The sequence below is a fragment of the Balaenoptera physalus genome (genome assembly GCF_965194825.1).
Source record: "Balaenoptera physalus genome assembly, chromosome: 2".
Taxonomy (NCBI): Eukaryota; Metazoa; Chordata; class Mammalia; order Artiodactyla; family Balaenopteridae; genus Balaenoptera; species Balaenoptera physalus.
In genome coordinates, this window is record NC_138883.1 from 90132296 (window position 1) to 90150824 (window position 18529).

General features: G+C 36.8%; 1 protein-coding gene across 10 annotated transcripts in view; it reads left to right on the forward strand.

Moving 5' to 3' along the window:
• Positions 1-18529, forward strand: part of GABPB1 (GA binding protein transcription factor subunit beta 1) — a gene marked incomplete at both ends in the record, with an annotated part of 84043 nt that overhangs the window by 24999 nt on the left and 40515 nt on the right. For all 10 annotated transcript variants that reach the window (XM_082453043.1, XM_082453047.1, XM_082453048.1 and 7 more), the window contains 2 exons: positions 12325-12432; positions 18321-18488. In XM_082453043.1, the coding sequence (XP_082309169.1) occupies positions 12325-12432; positions 18321-18488 (276 nt within the window). Of the gene's footprint in view, positions 1-12324; positions 12433-18320; positions 18489-18529 lie in introns of those variants that run through there.

Here is an 18529-nt window from a genome sequence, read left to right on the forward strand (position 1 = left end):
TAAAAGGAGACTATCCAGGCAAGTTCCAGCCTCATTCAGTTATGAGGAATTTAGTTACAGGTTGATAGGAATTCATTGAGCATTCTATTGATTCTGCTGTTTTCTAGAATTTGTGAAGCTCTCAGCCTAATTTACATTTAAAAAGTCAGGGCTTCCCTGGTGGCGCAGTGGTTGAGAATCTGCCTGCCGGTGCAGGGACACGGGTTCGAGCCCTGGTCTGGGAGGATCCCGCGTGTCGCGGAGCGGCTGGGCCCGTGAGCCACAATTGCTGAGCCTGCGCGTCTGGAGCCTGTGCTCCGCAACAAGGGAGGCCGCGATAGTGGGAGGCCCGCGCACCGCGATGAAGAGTGGCCCCCACTTGCCGCAGCTGGGGAAAGCCGTCGCCCAGAAGCGAAGACCCAACACAGCCATAAATAAATAAATTAATTAATTAAAAAAAAAAAAAGTCAAATGTTGTGACTTTATCAGTTATCCCAAGTATTTCTGCAGTTTCTACGGTACCCAAACATTGTTTATTTATTCAGTGAAAGAATACTTATTGAGCATTTACCAAGCACCATAGCCCAGGCGCAGTGACAAACTGTAGCCAAGTAAATGGGCACATTTAATGTGGTTTGATAAATGCCATGATAGAGATAAACTTAGGATGCTAGAAGAACACACAGGAAAGATAATTGAGTTAATTTGGGGGCCATCAGGAAAGGCTTCTCCGAGGAGATAAACTGAACTCTGAAAAACAAGTAGGAATAAATATGGCAAAGTGGGTATGGAGAGAAGAACACTGTTTTTGGCAGAGGGAATGTTGTGTATAGATGCCCAAAGATGAGAAAAAGAGCCTAGTGCAACATATTGTCTGGAGTATAGAATTCAGTGTGAGTGGGGGGCAACAGCTGCAGATGCCAAATGTGAAAGGCCTTGAATCTCATGGCAAAGAGTTTGACTTTATCTGAGTTAACTGAGGAGGGACATGATTTCTCTTTAAGAATGATTAAGAAGTTTGGTAACAGAGTGGAGGATAAATTAGAGGAAGGCAAGACTGAGGCATAGACACTAGTTTAGATGTGCTCTAAGAGAGAAAGGTTGGAAGCATGGGCAAGGATTGTGGCAGAGGAGAAAATCCAGTCAACAAATATTTATTGAAGGCCTACTGTATATCAGTGGAAAGAGGTAGATGATTTGAGATTTAGGGAGTAAAAGTGGCAGGTCTTGATGATTGTTTGGAATTGAGGGGGTTGTGGAAGGAGGAGGAGTCAAAAACGATTCCAAAGTTTCTGACCCTAGGGAACAAGCCAGTACTTGGACAATGTGAATTTTGAAGTGCCTTGGGATGTACAGGTGGAGCTGTCTATGCAGGTGAATACTTGGGTCTAGTGCTCTGGAGAGAGGCTTGGACTGAAGATAGAGTTGGAAGTCGTCAGGTAACCATGGCTAAGAAAGGTAAAATCTGCTAGAGGAGAGAATGTAGAGAAAGGAAAAAAGGGCTGAAAAATGGAACACTGAGGAACTGCCAATATTTAAGGGGAAAAGGAAAGGAATCCTGTGGAAAGACACATTAGCTACCATCCTAGCCTCCAGGCATTTTGTAATTTAGATAAGACACATAAACATGAACTATTTGGTGACCAATGCAAATCAGAGTATAATTTGGTGGCGAGTTTTGTTGTTTTACCTCTATGTTCAATGTGAAATAAAATTAGGTGGGTAGAGACAGTGGTTAGTGTTTAGGCCAGGGAGTAGCACTGGTAGTGCCTGCATTCAGTGGGGACATCTGGCCTATGGTTACTAGGAGGTTCAGACCGGGGGTAGAGCATAGTGACTATGAGTCTGCACTCTGGAGCCAGATTGCCTTGGTTCAGATCCCCACTAGCAGGCTGACCTTGGGCAGTGTAACCTTCTGTGCCTTGGTTTCCTCATCTGTAAAATCATGATGATAATAATTCCTACTTTATATTATGTGAGATTGAATGAGTTAATATGTGTAAAATTCTTAGGCTGTCTGTTTTATAAATGTCAGGAATTATTGTCATTTAATAATTGGTGAGTTGGTGGGTCAAATGAGAACACACAGGGTTTTGAGCAGGCTTTCACTGGTAAAGTGGGTGAAAAATGTCATGGGAGAATCCAAGAAGGGCATTTTCTCCCTGACTCCCAGCTGGGGGCAAAGAATGTCCTTTTAATAGAGGCTTTAAAGATGGTAAAGAGTTGTGTCTTGTACTTAAGTCTTGCTCTCCTGGTGTAGTAGTGAAATTTCCTCAGATCATGATTCCTGAAGAAAGTTATTATGGAAGGAAGTTTTTTCATAAGCTTTGTGAATATGATTTCACTGGATCCTTGGCCTTGACTTTAGGAGATCTTGACCCAGGATCAAGTTCTTAGGGGAGTGGGGAACCTTACGGAGAAACAGTCACTCTTGTACACTGATAGTGGGAGTGTAAATTGGTATAATCTTCTGGTAGATAATTTGACAATGTCTGTTACAGTTAAAACGTGATTTAAAAAAATCTAGCAACTAAACTTTTCAGAATAATTTCTATAAAAATGCAAACACAAGTGCATGTTTTATGTATGTGGTGTTGCTGCACTTTTGTAAAAATGAAAATTTAAAATGGGATCGAATAATTAATGGACTCATACTCCGTGTATTTGTTTCCTCTGTCTATAGTGTAATAGTTTCCTGTTTGCTGTAACAAATCATCACAAACTTAGTGCCTTAAAACAATACAAATGTATTACTTTACAGTTCTGGAGGTCAGGAGACCTAAAATTAAGATTTCAGCAGGGCTGTGTTCCTTCTGGGGGCTCTAGGGGAGTATCCATTTTCTTTCCTTTTCTAGTCGCCTAGGAATCCCTGGTAAGAGAAAAAAAGCAAGCTGTAAAACAATGTAATATGTTCCCTTTTCGTGTGTGTTTTTTTGGTTTGTTTGTTGAAAAAGAAGCAGGCATTGTGTCTATGTATGTTTCAACATGCATAGAAGAGATCAGAAAGGATACACACTAAACATTTAAATAGTGGTTACTTCTGAGGAGTAAAAACACAAGGAGGTGTGGGGATGACTTTGATTTTGAACTATACATTTCTTGTATACAGTGAACACATATTATTGTAATTTTATTTTTATGAGTGTACATGTCCATAGTTGAAAAAGTAAAAAATACAAGGCTTATGGTAAAAAACCTGCAGTCCCTTGTGTCATCCCTTCCCATTCCAGAACCCTCTTTCCCAGAGGCATCTATCTTATGTTTTAGTATTTTTTTTTCTCTAGTACTTCCCTTCATATTTCTAAATCACAAGGGTATGCTATTTCTTGATTTTTCTATTTTAGATATCTTTGACTTCCTACTTATGAAGATGAAGTTTTAGTTCTTTTAAACCAAACAATCTCTATGCATATTTTCCTTGCCCTTTATCCTCTCAATAGAATTACACCAAAAATTTTGCTTGGATTAGTTTTCACTGGTTACTGCAGCCCTAGAACTATTATTCTTTGCTAACCCCTGTCATATATGTATATATTGGGATTACAATTCCTTTCTTGTACAGTTATTTTTCCCTCTGAAAAAGAAATTGTCTAGTCTTTTTCTTTTGCTGAGATTTCTTATATCCATGATTAACCCACCTCAAAAGAGAGAAAAATTTTACTCTTAGGAGATTTACCAGCATGTCTTTTCCTTGGGAACCTCCTTCCTTGGAAACTCTGTCCTCTGGCTCCAGCCTGGATTTTCTTTCCAAGTCTGCAGGATGTTGGGGTCTCCCTTTACCATCATCTGTGGGGTCTTCTTCCACTCTGTTTATATTGGATCCCTTGTTTCCTGAAGCCCTTAATTCTTCTTTCTTGTTTACTCCTGGCTTTGGTGGAGCATATCTTCTAGTGGTTTTCTGAAAAAAAAGTAAATGGGAGATCATTTTTTTTAAGGTGTATTTGAAAACGTCGTTTTATTTTTAAGGTTAAAAAACGGGAAAAATTCCACTAGACAAAATGGGAATGGGAGAAAAATCCAAATAATATTGGAGTTCATATGATGATTTTTCCCTTCAGAGGAATTACACAGGGAGAGACTAAGCTTAAATCCTTGGAGGACATGCTATCTTACATCCCAGCAGATTCCCAATGTTTTCTACATTGAAAGGAGGTCATAATATGCATCTTATCTTTTGACCAAAACCAGTGCTCTTTGGTAATTTTTACCTTTCGCTTGCCTCTTTTGCAAAATGGAGTCAATAACTGTCTTGGTTAGATGCAGATTAAGACTTAGCAAGATGCCAGGCACTACTTTTATTATTTCTGAAGTTGTTTTCTTATGAGAATGTAAAATCTGATGCCCAAGAATATCTTCATACATATACACATGGTTAATAATACGCTTAATTTTACTTGGAGTCCCATTTTACATCTTTTTACCATTAATGTTCTTTCAACATCTAATTTTCTACATTAAAGGCTTATCTGTAATCTACTTTTGATGAAAAACTTTTTAATAAAAGTTTATTTATTTGATAGGTAAAAAGTGGATTTATTTTGAAAATTAATTAATTAATTTGGGGGCTGCATTGGGTCTTCATTGCTGTGCGCAGGCTTTCTCTAGTTGTAGCGAGCAGGGGCTACTCTTCAGGAAGTCCTGAAGGGGATTTATTTAGAGAGAAACACGCTCTACAGACAGAGTGTGGGCCATCTCAGAAAGCGAGAGCGGCCTTGGGAGAAACACGCTCCGCAGACAGGGTGTGGGCCATCTCAGAAGGTGAGAAGGGCCTAAAAGTTTATTTTTAATTACATGAGCAATATCTGCACATTATGGAAAACTTAAGAAATAGGGAAGACTAGAAAGAAAGAGAAAAAATTCGTAATTTTCATTATCATGGTATATTGTTTCTAGGTATTTTTCTATGCATTTTTTACATAGTTAAGATGATATATTCAAATTAGAGTTCTGATTCTTATACTATTACATATTCTTTGTAAATAATATTTTTAGATAACTATATTATTATGTTTAAAAGATAGATTTATCTTTTGGACAGACATACTGAAATTTTACAGATAAAATGATATGGGGACTTCCCTGGTGGCGCAGTGGTTAAGAATCCACCTGCCAGTGCAGGGGACACGGGTTCGAGCCCTGGTCCGGGAAGATCCCACATGCCGTGGAGCAACTAAGCTCATGCGCCACAACTACTGAAGCCCACGCGCCTAGAGCCCGTGCTCCGCAACAAGAGAAGCCACCGCAATGAGAAGCCCGTGCACCACAATGAAGAGTAGCCCCCGCTCACTGCAACTGGAGAAAGCCTGCACGGCAAAAAGACCCAACACAGCCAAAAAAAAAAAATGATACGATGTTGTTACTGAGTCCAAGCTTGTACTGCTCACCACACAACAGGGCAGTAAATTGAGAGACTAGTTGTTGGGGCAAGGAACAGTGACTTTATTCAGAAAGCCAGCAGACTGAGAAGATGGTGGACTAGTGACCGAAAGAACCATCTTACCCTAGTTAGAATTCAGGCTTCTCTTATACTAAAAGGGGAGGGGGCGTGGTTGGTTGTTGCAAACTTCTTGGTGTCGGAATCCTTTGTTCTTGCATCTGTCCACTAGGTCAGGTCATGATGCTCCTGCAAACCTCCAATAAGACATGTTATTATCTGTTCTGCAATTTTATTTCTCTGTGTGAATGGAAAAGTGTTATACCTTTAGAGGTCAGAGCCTTGAGAATGGGCTATCCTGTACATTTCAGGCTATAGACAACATTCTTAACTTGTAGCAAAAGCAATAGAATACAAAGGTTAAAGTAAAAGAAACAGATCCAATATGGAGTCAGATTTGTTCTCCCCTATTACAACGTTGTGAGTGTGGGTGGGAAATGGGCTGGGCATAATCTATATTTAAGCTACGTGGTGGCTATGTGGAGTTTCATTATACTGTTGTGTCTGTTTTTATATATGCTCAAAATTGTCCATAATAAAAAGTAAAAAATATAAATAAAAGACTACAACATTCCATTATGATCTATCTTAATTTAACTATTGTTTGTAGTAGGGCATTTCAGTTTTTCCCTATTTTAAATAACATTGCTGTTAATATATTTATATTTCAAAGAGTTTTCTTATGGTTTATATGAGTGGAATTACTAGGTGAAAGAGTATGAACATTTAAAAAAACTTTACATGCAGGGCTTCCCTGGTGGCTCAGTGGTTAAGAATCCGCCTGCCAATGCAAGGGACACAGGTTCGAGCCCTGGTCCGGGAAGTTCCCATGTGCTGCGGAGCAACTAAGCCCGTGTGCCACAACTACTGAGCCTGCGCTCTAGAGCCCACAAGCCACAACTACTGAGCCCACGTGCCACAACTACTGAAGCCCGTGCGCCTAGAGCCCGTACTCCACAACAAGAGAAGCCACTGCAACGAGAAGCCCGCACACCGCAATGAAGAGTAGCCCCCCACTCGCTGCAGCTAGAGAAAGCCCGCATGCAGCAACGAAGACCCAATGCAGTCAAAAATAAATAAATAAAATAAATAAAATTTAAAAAATTATACAAAAAATAAATAAAAACTTTAGATGCATACACAGTGCTAAATTTCTTGATGCAAAACTTTAGAAGAATTTTATTGGATTTATAATTGTACTCATTGAGCATAGGGGTGATATTGCAAATTTTATTCTAACTTTTTTTTTTGGGGGGGCTGCGTTGGGTCTTCGTTTCTACCCATGGGCTTTCTCTAGTTGCAGCGAGCGGGGGCTACTCTTTGTTGTGGTATGTGGGCTTCTCATTGCAGTGGCTTCTCTTTTTGTGGCGTGTGGGCTCTAGGGTGCGAGGGCTTCAGTTGTTGCAGCACGTGGGCTCAGTAGTTGCAGCACGAGGGGCCCTAGAGCATGCGGGCTTCAGTAGGTGCAGTGCGTGGGCTCAGTAGTTGTGGCGCGCAGGCTTGGTAGTTGTGGCTCGTGGGCTCTAGAGCGCAGGCTCAGTAGTTGTGGCACATGCGCTTAGTTGCTCTGCAGCATGTGGGATCTTCCCGGACCAGGGACTGAACCCATGTCCCCTGCGTTGGCAGGCAGATTCTTAACCACTGCACCACCAGGGAAGTCCTATTCTAAAATTTTTAGTGAGACAAAGTTTATCATTAAGTATGTTATATAGTAGGCTTACATTTTCTAAGTGTTTTTATTCATATTCTTTTTTTGAGTGCTAATAACAATTCACATAGAACTAGTACTTTGTAGTCTTAGAGAGAGTTTTCATGTCCAATAGATGCTATAATTCTTACAATAGCTCTTCGAACTATGAATTATAGAAAATCAAAACAAAATAGACTTTAAACTTTACAAATGTAATTATTGGTAGTAGTTCCTGTTACCACTAGATGGCCCTCTCAACATGTACTTTTGAGCAAAAGTAGCAAGTTTATAGACAGCTTGAAGTTCCCCTATAGATCTTATTAAAATACATTTTAATTGGAGTTAAAAATGGTTTATATCAGGTTATATGATAAGCTTTTTTAGAAGTAGTAAAGACATTCAAGGTGGAATTTATTAGTGGGAGTTTTTTGGATTTCTTCTCAAGAAGAATGGAGTATTAAACTAAATGGCATTCAGTACCATACACACAATATATTTTCAGTAAGTATTTTAAACATTCATTAAAATTTATTGAATTTAATTAGGCTTCTCCATATGCTTGTGGAAAAGTTATTTGCCACACCACAAAAGCAACCTTTTCTGCTAAGCCTTTAACTGATCTTATGTAAATCCAACACTTTATCTCTGAGGATTTAATATAGAGGTAACGAACTAAGTAAACTGAGGGCTCGACATGGAACTGTGGTCCCCTTGGTCAATTTTGTTGTCATAACTCAATTGAGTTCCTCTAAGGGTCAGAATTACTCTACTATGATGTGCATGTTCCTGTCCAGTGAGAATCAGGAGTGAAATTGCTACATTTTGGTATTTTTGTCATCTTAACTTTCACTAAATTTCTTGACAAGAAAATTAGAACAATCTTTGATTTTGGTCTTACTTGATCTCACATGTATTTTCTTCCATTGATTTTCAATATTATTACATCCATTGCTCTCTTTTATAATGAGTATTTTGTATTGCCCATTTTACTAACTTGAAATGAAAATCATAGTTAATATTATCTATCTGCACAACTTCAAAAAATCATTATGATGCCCTAATTTTAATGTAAAGGAGAAGTAGAAGGAAAGCAGTTTATAATAAAATGTGTATTTCAATATATAAGTACTGGAGCAGACTACACTAGATGAAAAAAGAGGTAGTCAAATGCTTGCGCCTGTACATAGGATGACTATGAATCACTGTGAATGTGGTAGCTGTGAAAGCTGATTATAATACATATTGGTGATTCAGATACCCAAGTGGCATTGGCATTGGTGACATGATTTTCCAAAATGGTGGAAAACTCTTAGTAAAGTTCTGAATAAAACAAAGAGATGCATCGTTGCAGTCTAGAAAATTTGGGGTGCATTAATACTGTGGGAAAATTCGTTTTGTTTACATATTAGTTAAGTTCTAGTCTTAGATATATTCAGTGGGACCTTTGAAAGTCAACAAGACATGTGACAATTCTTTGCCATACCGGATTGTTTCCTGCATTGCTGGACCTCTAGTATCTCTGGCACTTGCCTTTTAATTGCTGATAAAGTATTCATCCCATCCCTCCTCCTAGTAATCCCTAAAATGCCTCTCTACAAATCCAAAGGGTCCTCTAGGGGGCAGTGCTGCTACCATTGAGAACCACCAATTTAAAAGTATCTAGCTACATTAATCTACACACCTGTATTGCTCATGGCATTTCAAAACCACAGTAACTTAAGCATCCTAGGTCCTTAAATATGATGTTTTAAATAGTTAAGAAAATTGCAGAATTATATAAGAAGTTGATTTGTTCAAAAGCATCATTGTTTTGTTGCAGTTCTTATAAGCAGATCAATATGTTTGCTATTTTAGGTCCCTAGTAGCCTCCATATTCTTTATTTTTTCCACTCTTTCTGTTTAGTAAGTCAGTAGTATATAACTTTGTTTAATGTCCGCGTTTACTTAGTTAACAGTCACACAATTTGTCTCTTAAAAAAACCCCATTGTTTAAATTTGGAAGATATTACAGAAACTTTGTGAAATGGAGGCAAATTTTCCCATAATCATACCACCCTAACAACTGTTAATATTTTCAGTATTTTGTTCTGTATATGTATATTTTGACATTCAAAAATTAGTTTTGTGTCTTATCTTTTCACTCAACATGGCATAACTTTTTAATATTATTATATAACTTCAAAACTATTATTTTAAATTACTGCATCCTATTCTGTTAGGTTCCACAATTTAACTGTTTTCCTACCTTTAGTTTGTTCACGTTATAAAAACATACACACATACATATTTTTTATCCGTTTCAGTATATTTTCATTTTTCCTTTAGGATAGGTCTTCAGAACTGGGATCATTTATTAGGTCATTAGGATTAGGCTAATATTTAACAAAAGTTACATTTTTTTATAACTTCTGTTAAATATTGCAAATTGACTTTAAAAATTATTTACTTCACATTTTTTGAGCATCAGTGATACTGAACATATTTACTCTTGTGAATTATTTCTATTTTCTCTTTTAGAAAGTGTGTGGTCTGCCCTTTGGCTATTGATCTGTTGGGTGCTTGGTGGGTTTTTTTTTTTCTCTTTTCGAATCAGACCTTTTAAATAATATTTCAATGTTTCTTACATTCATTTTTGTACTATCTTTGATTTTAGTTTGATTATTTTATTTGTATTTTTATGAGACGACAGTTATTTACTTGTACAAGATAGTATGTGATATCAAGGAAAGAACATGGGATGTGGAGTCAAGAAATCAGGGTTCTAGAAGGAGATATTTATAATACATATTATATCTGACGAAGCACTCATATACAGAATGTATATAGAATGCTTACAAATCACTAAGAAAAAGGCAGACAATCCAATTTCTGAAGAATGAGGAAAAGCCCTAAACCACCACTTCATAAAAGATATCCAGATATTTAAACCATCTGGCAGTATGTATGCTGAATGAATGCAGATTGATTTTATATTACTGTGTAAGACATATTTAAAAATGTGTATTTGGGGGAAAGACTTACTTCATTGTAAAACCAGGTTAATATTAAATTTTGGTCATCCAGACTATAGAACACGGTCTTTGTTAGTATGGCCAGTTTAGATTTTACTGTATTTCTGTAGAAGAGAGATCAGTTTTTTTTTACCTTATCCTGCCTTTAGTAGAACATTATTATTTCAGATTCTTTGCCTATTGAATATGCTATTAATTCATATCCAGCTGGTACATATTCCCTAGGAAAAATCATTCATTAAAGAACAGTAATCTCTTGATTTTAGTGCTTTTAGTGGGATTAAGGAATATTTTGGGTTCCAGTGACTCCACCAACGTATGAATGAGAGAATGGGAGGAAAAAGGAAAGGAAATCAGACATTCAAGGGTGAAAACGTCGTGAATGTCACAAAAAGGCATAAAAGACCCCCCACATAAAACCCACAAGTGCATGTGGTGGTTTTTCTTATTCTTCACCCTAGGATATATTATGAATATTTCTATTCTTACAAAGAGAACAACTATAAAAAATTCTTTACTGTCTGGTGACAAATGCCTGTTTTGGACATGTACATCTCACCTAATCATGTGTGAGCCTCCCAGTATTAACATCTGCTCCTGGTCACTCTTTTTATGTTTGGTTATTTCTGTGTTATGAAATCTACTAAAAAATACAATAATTTAAGCACAAACTTGTGCTCTTTTGGGGACATTTTTAAATCAACGTTTAATCAACCCAATCTAAAATTTCCTAACACCTCTAATTATGTGATGCATTCTGTTCCTTTCTGGTATAAATAACCTCTCCAAGCTCTGTCAACATTCTTCTCACACACATACTCCTTTCCCTTCTTTCCTGAGTAATTCCTGTTCATACCAGATTGGGATATACTAATCAACCTGACATTCCTCTCTTATAATTTATTTCCCCTCAACTCAAAGAGTATTCACTTTTTGAGACAAATTCATACCCCAGGCACATTTTTTCTTGTGTAAATTTCAGGGGTTCCATATCTTCCCATCCCCACAACCTTCAAATTCTACCTGTTTGCCTTTCCTCCAGATACATATAACATCATTGAATAGTCTTTCTGGATTTGGGAACTTTCTTCTTCTAGAAGTGTCATCTTTTGAATTTGAGCATTTCTGATACTTTCAAATCTTTCTTCCCCTAGGTACTCCTGACATGATCTTTCCCTAACACATATTTCAATATTTCTTATTCAAGATGACACAAACACACGTACACACACACACCCCCACCCTAGGCTGTGATATTTTCAGGTATCTTGTATTCAGGATGTGGGGCATACTTACTTTATAGGTTCTTAGTGAGACACATACTCTATTGATAATACTGTTAGACTCTCTTTTCATTATTTTCATTGAATGTGAATTGTGCCTTTTTTTTTAATAAATTAATTTTATTTATTTATTTGTCTGCATTGGGTCTTCATTGCAGTGCATGGGCTTCTCATTGCGGTGGCTTCTCTTGTTGCGGAGCACGGGCTCTCGGCATGCAGGCTTCAATAGTTGTAGCACGCAGGCTCAGTAGTTGTGGCTTGCGGGCACTAGAGCGCAGGCTCAGTAGTTGTGGTGCATGGGCTTAGTTGCTCTGCGGCACATGGGGTCTTCCTGGACCAGGGCTCGAACCCGTGTCCCCTGCATTGGCAGGTGGATTCTTAACCACTGCACCACCAGGGAAGCCCTGAATTGTGCCTTTTTCTGAAAGAACTTACATGCACATTGCCTGTACGAGGGTTGAAAATACTTATTTTCAAATTCTGAGCACATTCACTGTTGCTAAAAAAAGTTATGGTAGATTTATTTTAAATTTTGTACCACTTAAAGAGGGTAATATATTTACCTTATTTCTATTTACATTTGTGAGAAAACTTTATTGCTGCAACTCCTCCAGTGAAAACAGTTTGTTGCTAGTTTTAAATTTTAGACAAGCTTTCTTTGCCACTTACCTCTTCTATTTTTTACCAGCTATGTTCGGAGAATTCAAATTAATTTTATTATCCTAGCTAAAAATTTGATAAGAAAGAAAAATCTTTTCCCAAAATTCAAATAAAAATTGCTTTTGTATGATCTGTAGTTTCAGAGGAACTATATCACAACCTTTTGAAGGTCTAATTGAGAACTGACTTATTAGTAAAGACAGAAGGGAAAGAAGTTATGTCATAATGTATAAATGGAGATGTTAAATTCATCTATGTTTTATTTAGATGTCCCTGGTAGATTTGGGAAAGAAGCTTTTAGAAGCGGCTCGAGCAGGTCAAGATGATGAAGTTCGTATTTTGATGGCTAATGGAGCTCCTTTTACTACAGACTGGGTAAAGAATGATTTTAATGTTGTGGGGTTTTTTTGTTTTTTGTTTTCTCCTCCTCCTCCCCTTCCTCCTCCCCCTCCTCCTCCCCCTCCCCCCTCCTCCTCCTTCATCTCCTTCTTCTTCTTCTTCCTCTCATTTTTGAGTTTTTCCAGTTAAAAGTTTAGTCAGTATTGTGTTTATAAGTGGTGAAAATTTAATTTTTTTGCAAATTTGTTTGTAATTTTAGAATTATAGCTTGCTTTTAAAGAGAATGGTTCATATAATTTTTTTTATGTAGACAACCTTATCCAAATATTCTGTCTACACATGGGTTTTTCTTTAAATTACGGAGTTCAGTAATGTAGCATGAATGTAAAATGTAGCTGCTTGGGATTTAATTTAAAGGCCTTATAAATAGCACAGGTAGAATTTATAATTCAGAAAAAACAAATTTGGTGTTAATGTTTTAATTGATTCTAAAAAAGGAAAAATGTTTGCATTTCAATTGATACTTGTAAAACTATTGCAAACATTACCCAGAAGGAAGAAAGGAAAGGGAAGAGTTCTTAGTAATTACAGAAGGCAATTGTGAAGAAGACAGAAACCATAACTCTATTTAATTCTGCAGGTAAATCAAAAGGGATATTCTTGGGAATATGGAGGGTTAGGAATCTGGATTAACTCTCCCACTGGTAACAACTAAAAATTCCAGAGTTTTGATTTTGTTGTTTTTAGCTTACTTGTTCCATGTTCTTTTTAATTTTTTATTCAAAACAATATTCTTTATTATGGAAAATTTCAAACATAAATCAACCCCTGTATACCCTTCAAAAATTATCAAATCAAGTGAATCTTATTTCCTCTATAACCCCATTTACTTTCTTTGTTTAGTATTATTTTAAAGTAAATTTCAGGAACCATTTTGTTTCATCCATAGATTTCAGCATCTGTCTTTAAAAGATAAAGATTTTTTGACTGAGTATATTAAAAAAAAAATCTTAAGGGCACTGATGAGTTAGAAAGAAAGTAAGGGATTATCAACCTGAAAAACTAAGCAAAGGCCATAACCCAGAGAAATTTCACCCTTAGAACATTTGCTAACTCAGTAAATTTGCCAGTTGGTTTTCTACTTCCCCGGCACAGGTTACTTAAGATAAAGACCTGAGACTGCTCATAGAGGGAAGTCTCCTAGAGATCCTTTCCCCATAATACTGGAATCCTAAAGAGATGTACCTTCGTTGTAAGGGTAAACCAGAAATACCCCCTCCCTCCTCCTACCTGATCCTGCCCCTGCCCCTGTTGTTAGGGTACTGCAAGGCAAATGAACTGGCTTGAACTAAGGTACCAAATGGAGAGAGGAAGAATTTTGTTGATGAGAATTTGGAGTCAAAAGCCATCCTTTGCACACATTTGTGGCCTTAACTCATAAATACTTATGTATTCTGCAAAACTCTGAACTGAAGAATGAATTTAAAATTATCTTTGGACTAGAGGTTACCCTTGGTTCCTGACACAAGCAAATGAATATCCTTTTTGGAGGAACCTGCGTTCATCCCACGCTTCATATCCACAAATGAAATTCCAAGGAAAATGAACAGTCAAAAATAACTGAACACTGGGACTTCCCTGGCAGTCCAGTGGTTAAGACTCCATGCTTCCACTGCAGGGGGTGCGGGTTTGATCTGTGGTCGGGTAATTAAGATCTCGCATGCTGCGTGGTGCGGCCAAACGAAAAAAAAAACCAACAAAAACTGAACACACAAGGACACAAGGCAGCTTGGACAATAAGCCACTGGAACAACTGAAAACATAAGCAGACCTATAAGGACTTTAGATAAGATTTTAATAGCAGATTAGGAATAGCTGAAGAGAAAATTAGTAAACTGAAAAACCAAAAAAAATCATTCAGAATGTGGTGCAGAGAAAAACAAAAAAATGTAAAAGATGTCAGGAGTCATGAAGGCTAGTGTATGAGAAAGTCTAACATATGTCTAATCATAAATCCACAAGGAGAGTGAAAATAGGGATGAAATAATTTTAAAAGATAATAGTTTAGCTTTTCCAAGGCTGATGAAAGATGGCAGCTCACAGATTCAGGTAGCCCAGAAAATCTCCAGCAGGATCAATAAAAATAATCTATATCTAGACTCATCATAGTGATCCTGTAGTACATCAAGACAAAAAGAGCCTTCAAAATACCAATGAGATATCACCTCACACCTGTCAGAATGGCTATCATCAAAAAGTCTACAAATAAATGTTGGCAAGGATATGGAGAAAAGGGAATCCTCGTGCACTGTTGGTGGGAATGTAAATTGGTGCAGCCACTATGGAAAACAGTGTGGAGGTTCCACAAAGAACTAAAAATAGAACTACCATATGATCTAGCAATTCCACTCCAGGGTATATATCTGGAAAAAATGAAAACTCTAACTCGAAGAGATACGTGCACCCCAATGTTCATAGCAGTACTGTTTACAATAGTCAAGATATGAAAGCAACCCAAGTGTCCATCAACAGGCAAATGGATAAAGAAGATGTGGTATGTATATGTACAGTGGACTATTACTCAGCCATAAAAAAGAATGAAATTCTGCCATTTGCAGCAATGTGGATGGATCTGGAGAGTATTATGCCTAATGAAATAAGTCAGAGAAAGACAAATACTGTATGATACCACTTATCTGTGGAATCTAAAAAATAAACAAATGTGTATAGCAAAACAGAAACTGGACTCACAGATACAGAAAACAAACTAGTGGTTACTGGTGGGGAGAGTAAAGTGGGGAAGGACGAAATAGGGTATAGGATTAAGAGACATAAACTACCATGTATAAAATAGATATGCAATAAAGATATATTGTACAGCACAGGGAATTGTAGCCATTATTTTGTAATGACTTTTAATGGAGTATAATCTATAAAAATACTGAATCACTATGCTGTACACCTGAAACTAATATAATATTGTAAATCAGTTATACTTCAATTAAAAAAATATCTATAAACCCTGAAAAAAAAAAAAAGACAAAAAAATCTTAAGAAGGATTAGTGTCCATAATACATAGGGATTCCCATGACAGCGATGAAAAACAAGACAAAGAAGATAGGGCAAATGACTTGATATGGTACTTTACTAAAGACAATGTTTGAATGACCAATAAACATGAAAAGATGCTCAGCTACATTAATGATTGGGCAAATGCAAAGTAAAATCATGAAATACTATTGCTTATCCATCAGATAAGCAAAAACTAAACAAAAAAGTCTTGCAGTACCAACCGTTGGTGAGGAGATGCATAAATTGATAGAAACATTTTGGAGGACAGTTTGGCAGTACCTAGTAGATTTGAATGTGTACATACCCTCTGGCATAGCTATTGAACTTCTAAGAATATTTCCAAGGGAAGTTGTTGCTCATGTACTTGAGACATGTATAAGACTGTTTTTAGTAGCAGCATTATTCATAATAAAAAACTGGAAACCTTAATGCTCAGCAGTGGATTGGTTAAATTGATTTTGGCTTATTCATTTGGTAGAAATCATAGAGCAGAGAAAATCAGTGAACTATACTTGTATTCATCAACATGGGTGAATCTTATGATATTAAGCCAAAGAAGGCAAGTCTCAAGAGAAATACATGCAATGTGATTCTATTTAAGTAAAGTTCAGAGCAGGCAAAACCAAAGCATATTATTTAGGGATACACAGTAATTTAAAAAAAGCAAAGTAAAGCAATGTTTATTACAAAATTCAGACTAGTAATTACCTCAGGGGTTGAGGGAAGGGTTTATTAAGGAGTGGCATGTGGGAAGATTCTAAATTGCTGGTAATGTTTTATTTCTAGACTGTGATGGTATTTACCTTATTTTCCTCCTTCAAACTACATATATGTACATATATATATATTTTGTATCATCAACCAAAAAGGTAAGGTCTCGAGAAGAAAAAATTACAAAAGAAACCATTATATCACACTGAGCAGAACTCATGGTTGCTAAATAGGCTATGGAGATATTTCATTAAATATTAGAATTTAAGAGTATAGAAAGGGCCAGTTTTAGAAAAATACGATAGAGCATGGAGAAAGAAAGGATTGTTTAAGAATCTTCTTTAATCTGCTGGAATGACCGCCCCTTAAAAATACAAGGCTTTTAATAGTAATAAAATAATTATTCCCAGGGTAAATGATTTCCATTTTTAACATATACTGAGAGCACATACCTAGCTTTGTATTATGACTCTTACTTGTGTGACTTCAGGCAAATTAGTAACCTCTTTATGCCTTATTTGTTTTTTTTTAATTTTTGAAAATTTTTATTAGAGTATAGTTGATTTACATTGTTATGTTAGTTTCAGGTATACAGCAAAGTTAATCAGTTACACATATATCCACTCTTTTTTTTTTTTTTAAGATTCTTTTCCCATATAGGCCATTACAGAGTATTGAGTAGAGTTCCCTATGCTATACAGCAGGTACTTATTAGTTATCTGTCTTATATATGGTAGTGTGTATATGTCAATCCCAATCTCCCAATTTATCCCCCCCTTATCCCCTGGTCATGCCTTAGTTTCTTTTACTGCCAAATGAGGATAGTAATAGTACCTGTGTTTTGAGGAGATTAAATGAGGCAATAGGTGTAAAGGTCTTAGAATAGTGCTTGCTATGGAAAGTGCTTAAATAAAAACCTTAGTTGCTATTATTACAGTAGTGGTCTTAGCAAATTGCATGTTCTAGTGAACTATCTTGGTTCTTTAGAACATGAGTGCCTTGGTAATCAGAGAGTTGTAGGGACTTTTTGTGCTTCTAAATGCATGTGATGTAATTCTAATTTTCACCTATTAAAAATTATACCTCTGATAAGGCTCTTCTTCACATTTTAGTGTGTACTTCTCTTGTATATTTTGAATGTAGCATGAGTAGGCCACGTGGAACCAATTTCAGGAGAACTGGGCTCTCTTTTGGTTCCTTTTTAAAATTTTTATTGGAGTATAGTTGATTTACAATGTTGTGTTAGTTTCTGCTGTATGTTTTGGTTCCGTCTTAACTCACCTTTGGCAAGTGCACCTCACATCAGATTTTTTCCTTGAAAAATGACTATATGAACTCCTTTAAAAAGATCACTGAGATGCTTTAATTAATTTATTTTTAAGTCCTAGAAACAGTTTAATGTAAAAATGTACACTGTTACATTTATTTGATATGAATTTCATAGATGAAAAGTTTTGTGTGAATGGTGTGAGGAAAACGTTCTAATGCTCAAAAATTTCTCAGACCCTAATTATGTCTAATTCCTGATGAAATTAATTTTGTTTAGACTATCTGATAACAAAATAAAGAAAGCAAGTTTGGGCTTCCCTGGTGGTGCAGTGGTTGAGAATCTGCCTGCCAATGCAGGGGACGCGGGTTCGAGCCCTGGTCTGGGAGGATCCCACATGCCGCAGAGCAACTAGGCCCGTGAGCCACAATTACTGAGCCTGCGCGTCTGGAGCCTGTGCTCCGCAACAAGAGAGGCCGCGACGATGAGAGGCCCGCGCACCGCGATGAAGAGTGGCCTCTGCTCGCCGCAACTGGAGAAAGCCCTCGCACAGAAATGAAGACCCAACACAGCCATAAATAAATAAATAAATAAATTAATTAATTAATTAAAAAAAAACTTCTTTAAAAAAAAAAAAAGAAAGCAAGTTTGAATTAAATGAAATATTGTCATTTCTTCCTCACTGTGAAATGAATGGGAATTCTTGAAGGCCCCTATGGAGAGACTGTTCCTTTTCAGTTTTGAGTTACTATGTAAACATTTGATATAAAGAGAATCTGTTTGCTCTGTAAACAGAATATATAAAGTAGAAGATAGAAATAGGAGTGTATTTAAAAATGACTATAGATGTGGATTTTTTTTCTCGTGGTGTAGCTGGGAACTTCTCCACTTCATCTGGCAGCACAGTACGGACATTATTCCACCACAGAAGTGCTACTCCGAGCTGGTGTAAGTAGGGATGCCAGAACCAAAGTGGACCGAACGCCGCTGCATATGGCAGCTTCTGAGGGCCATGCCAGCATAGTGGAGGTTTTGCTTAAGGTATGTGTTCTCTTTTTGCGCTTTGCTTTTGAAAGTAAGAC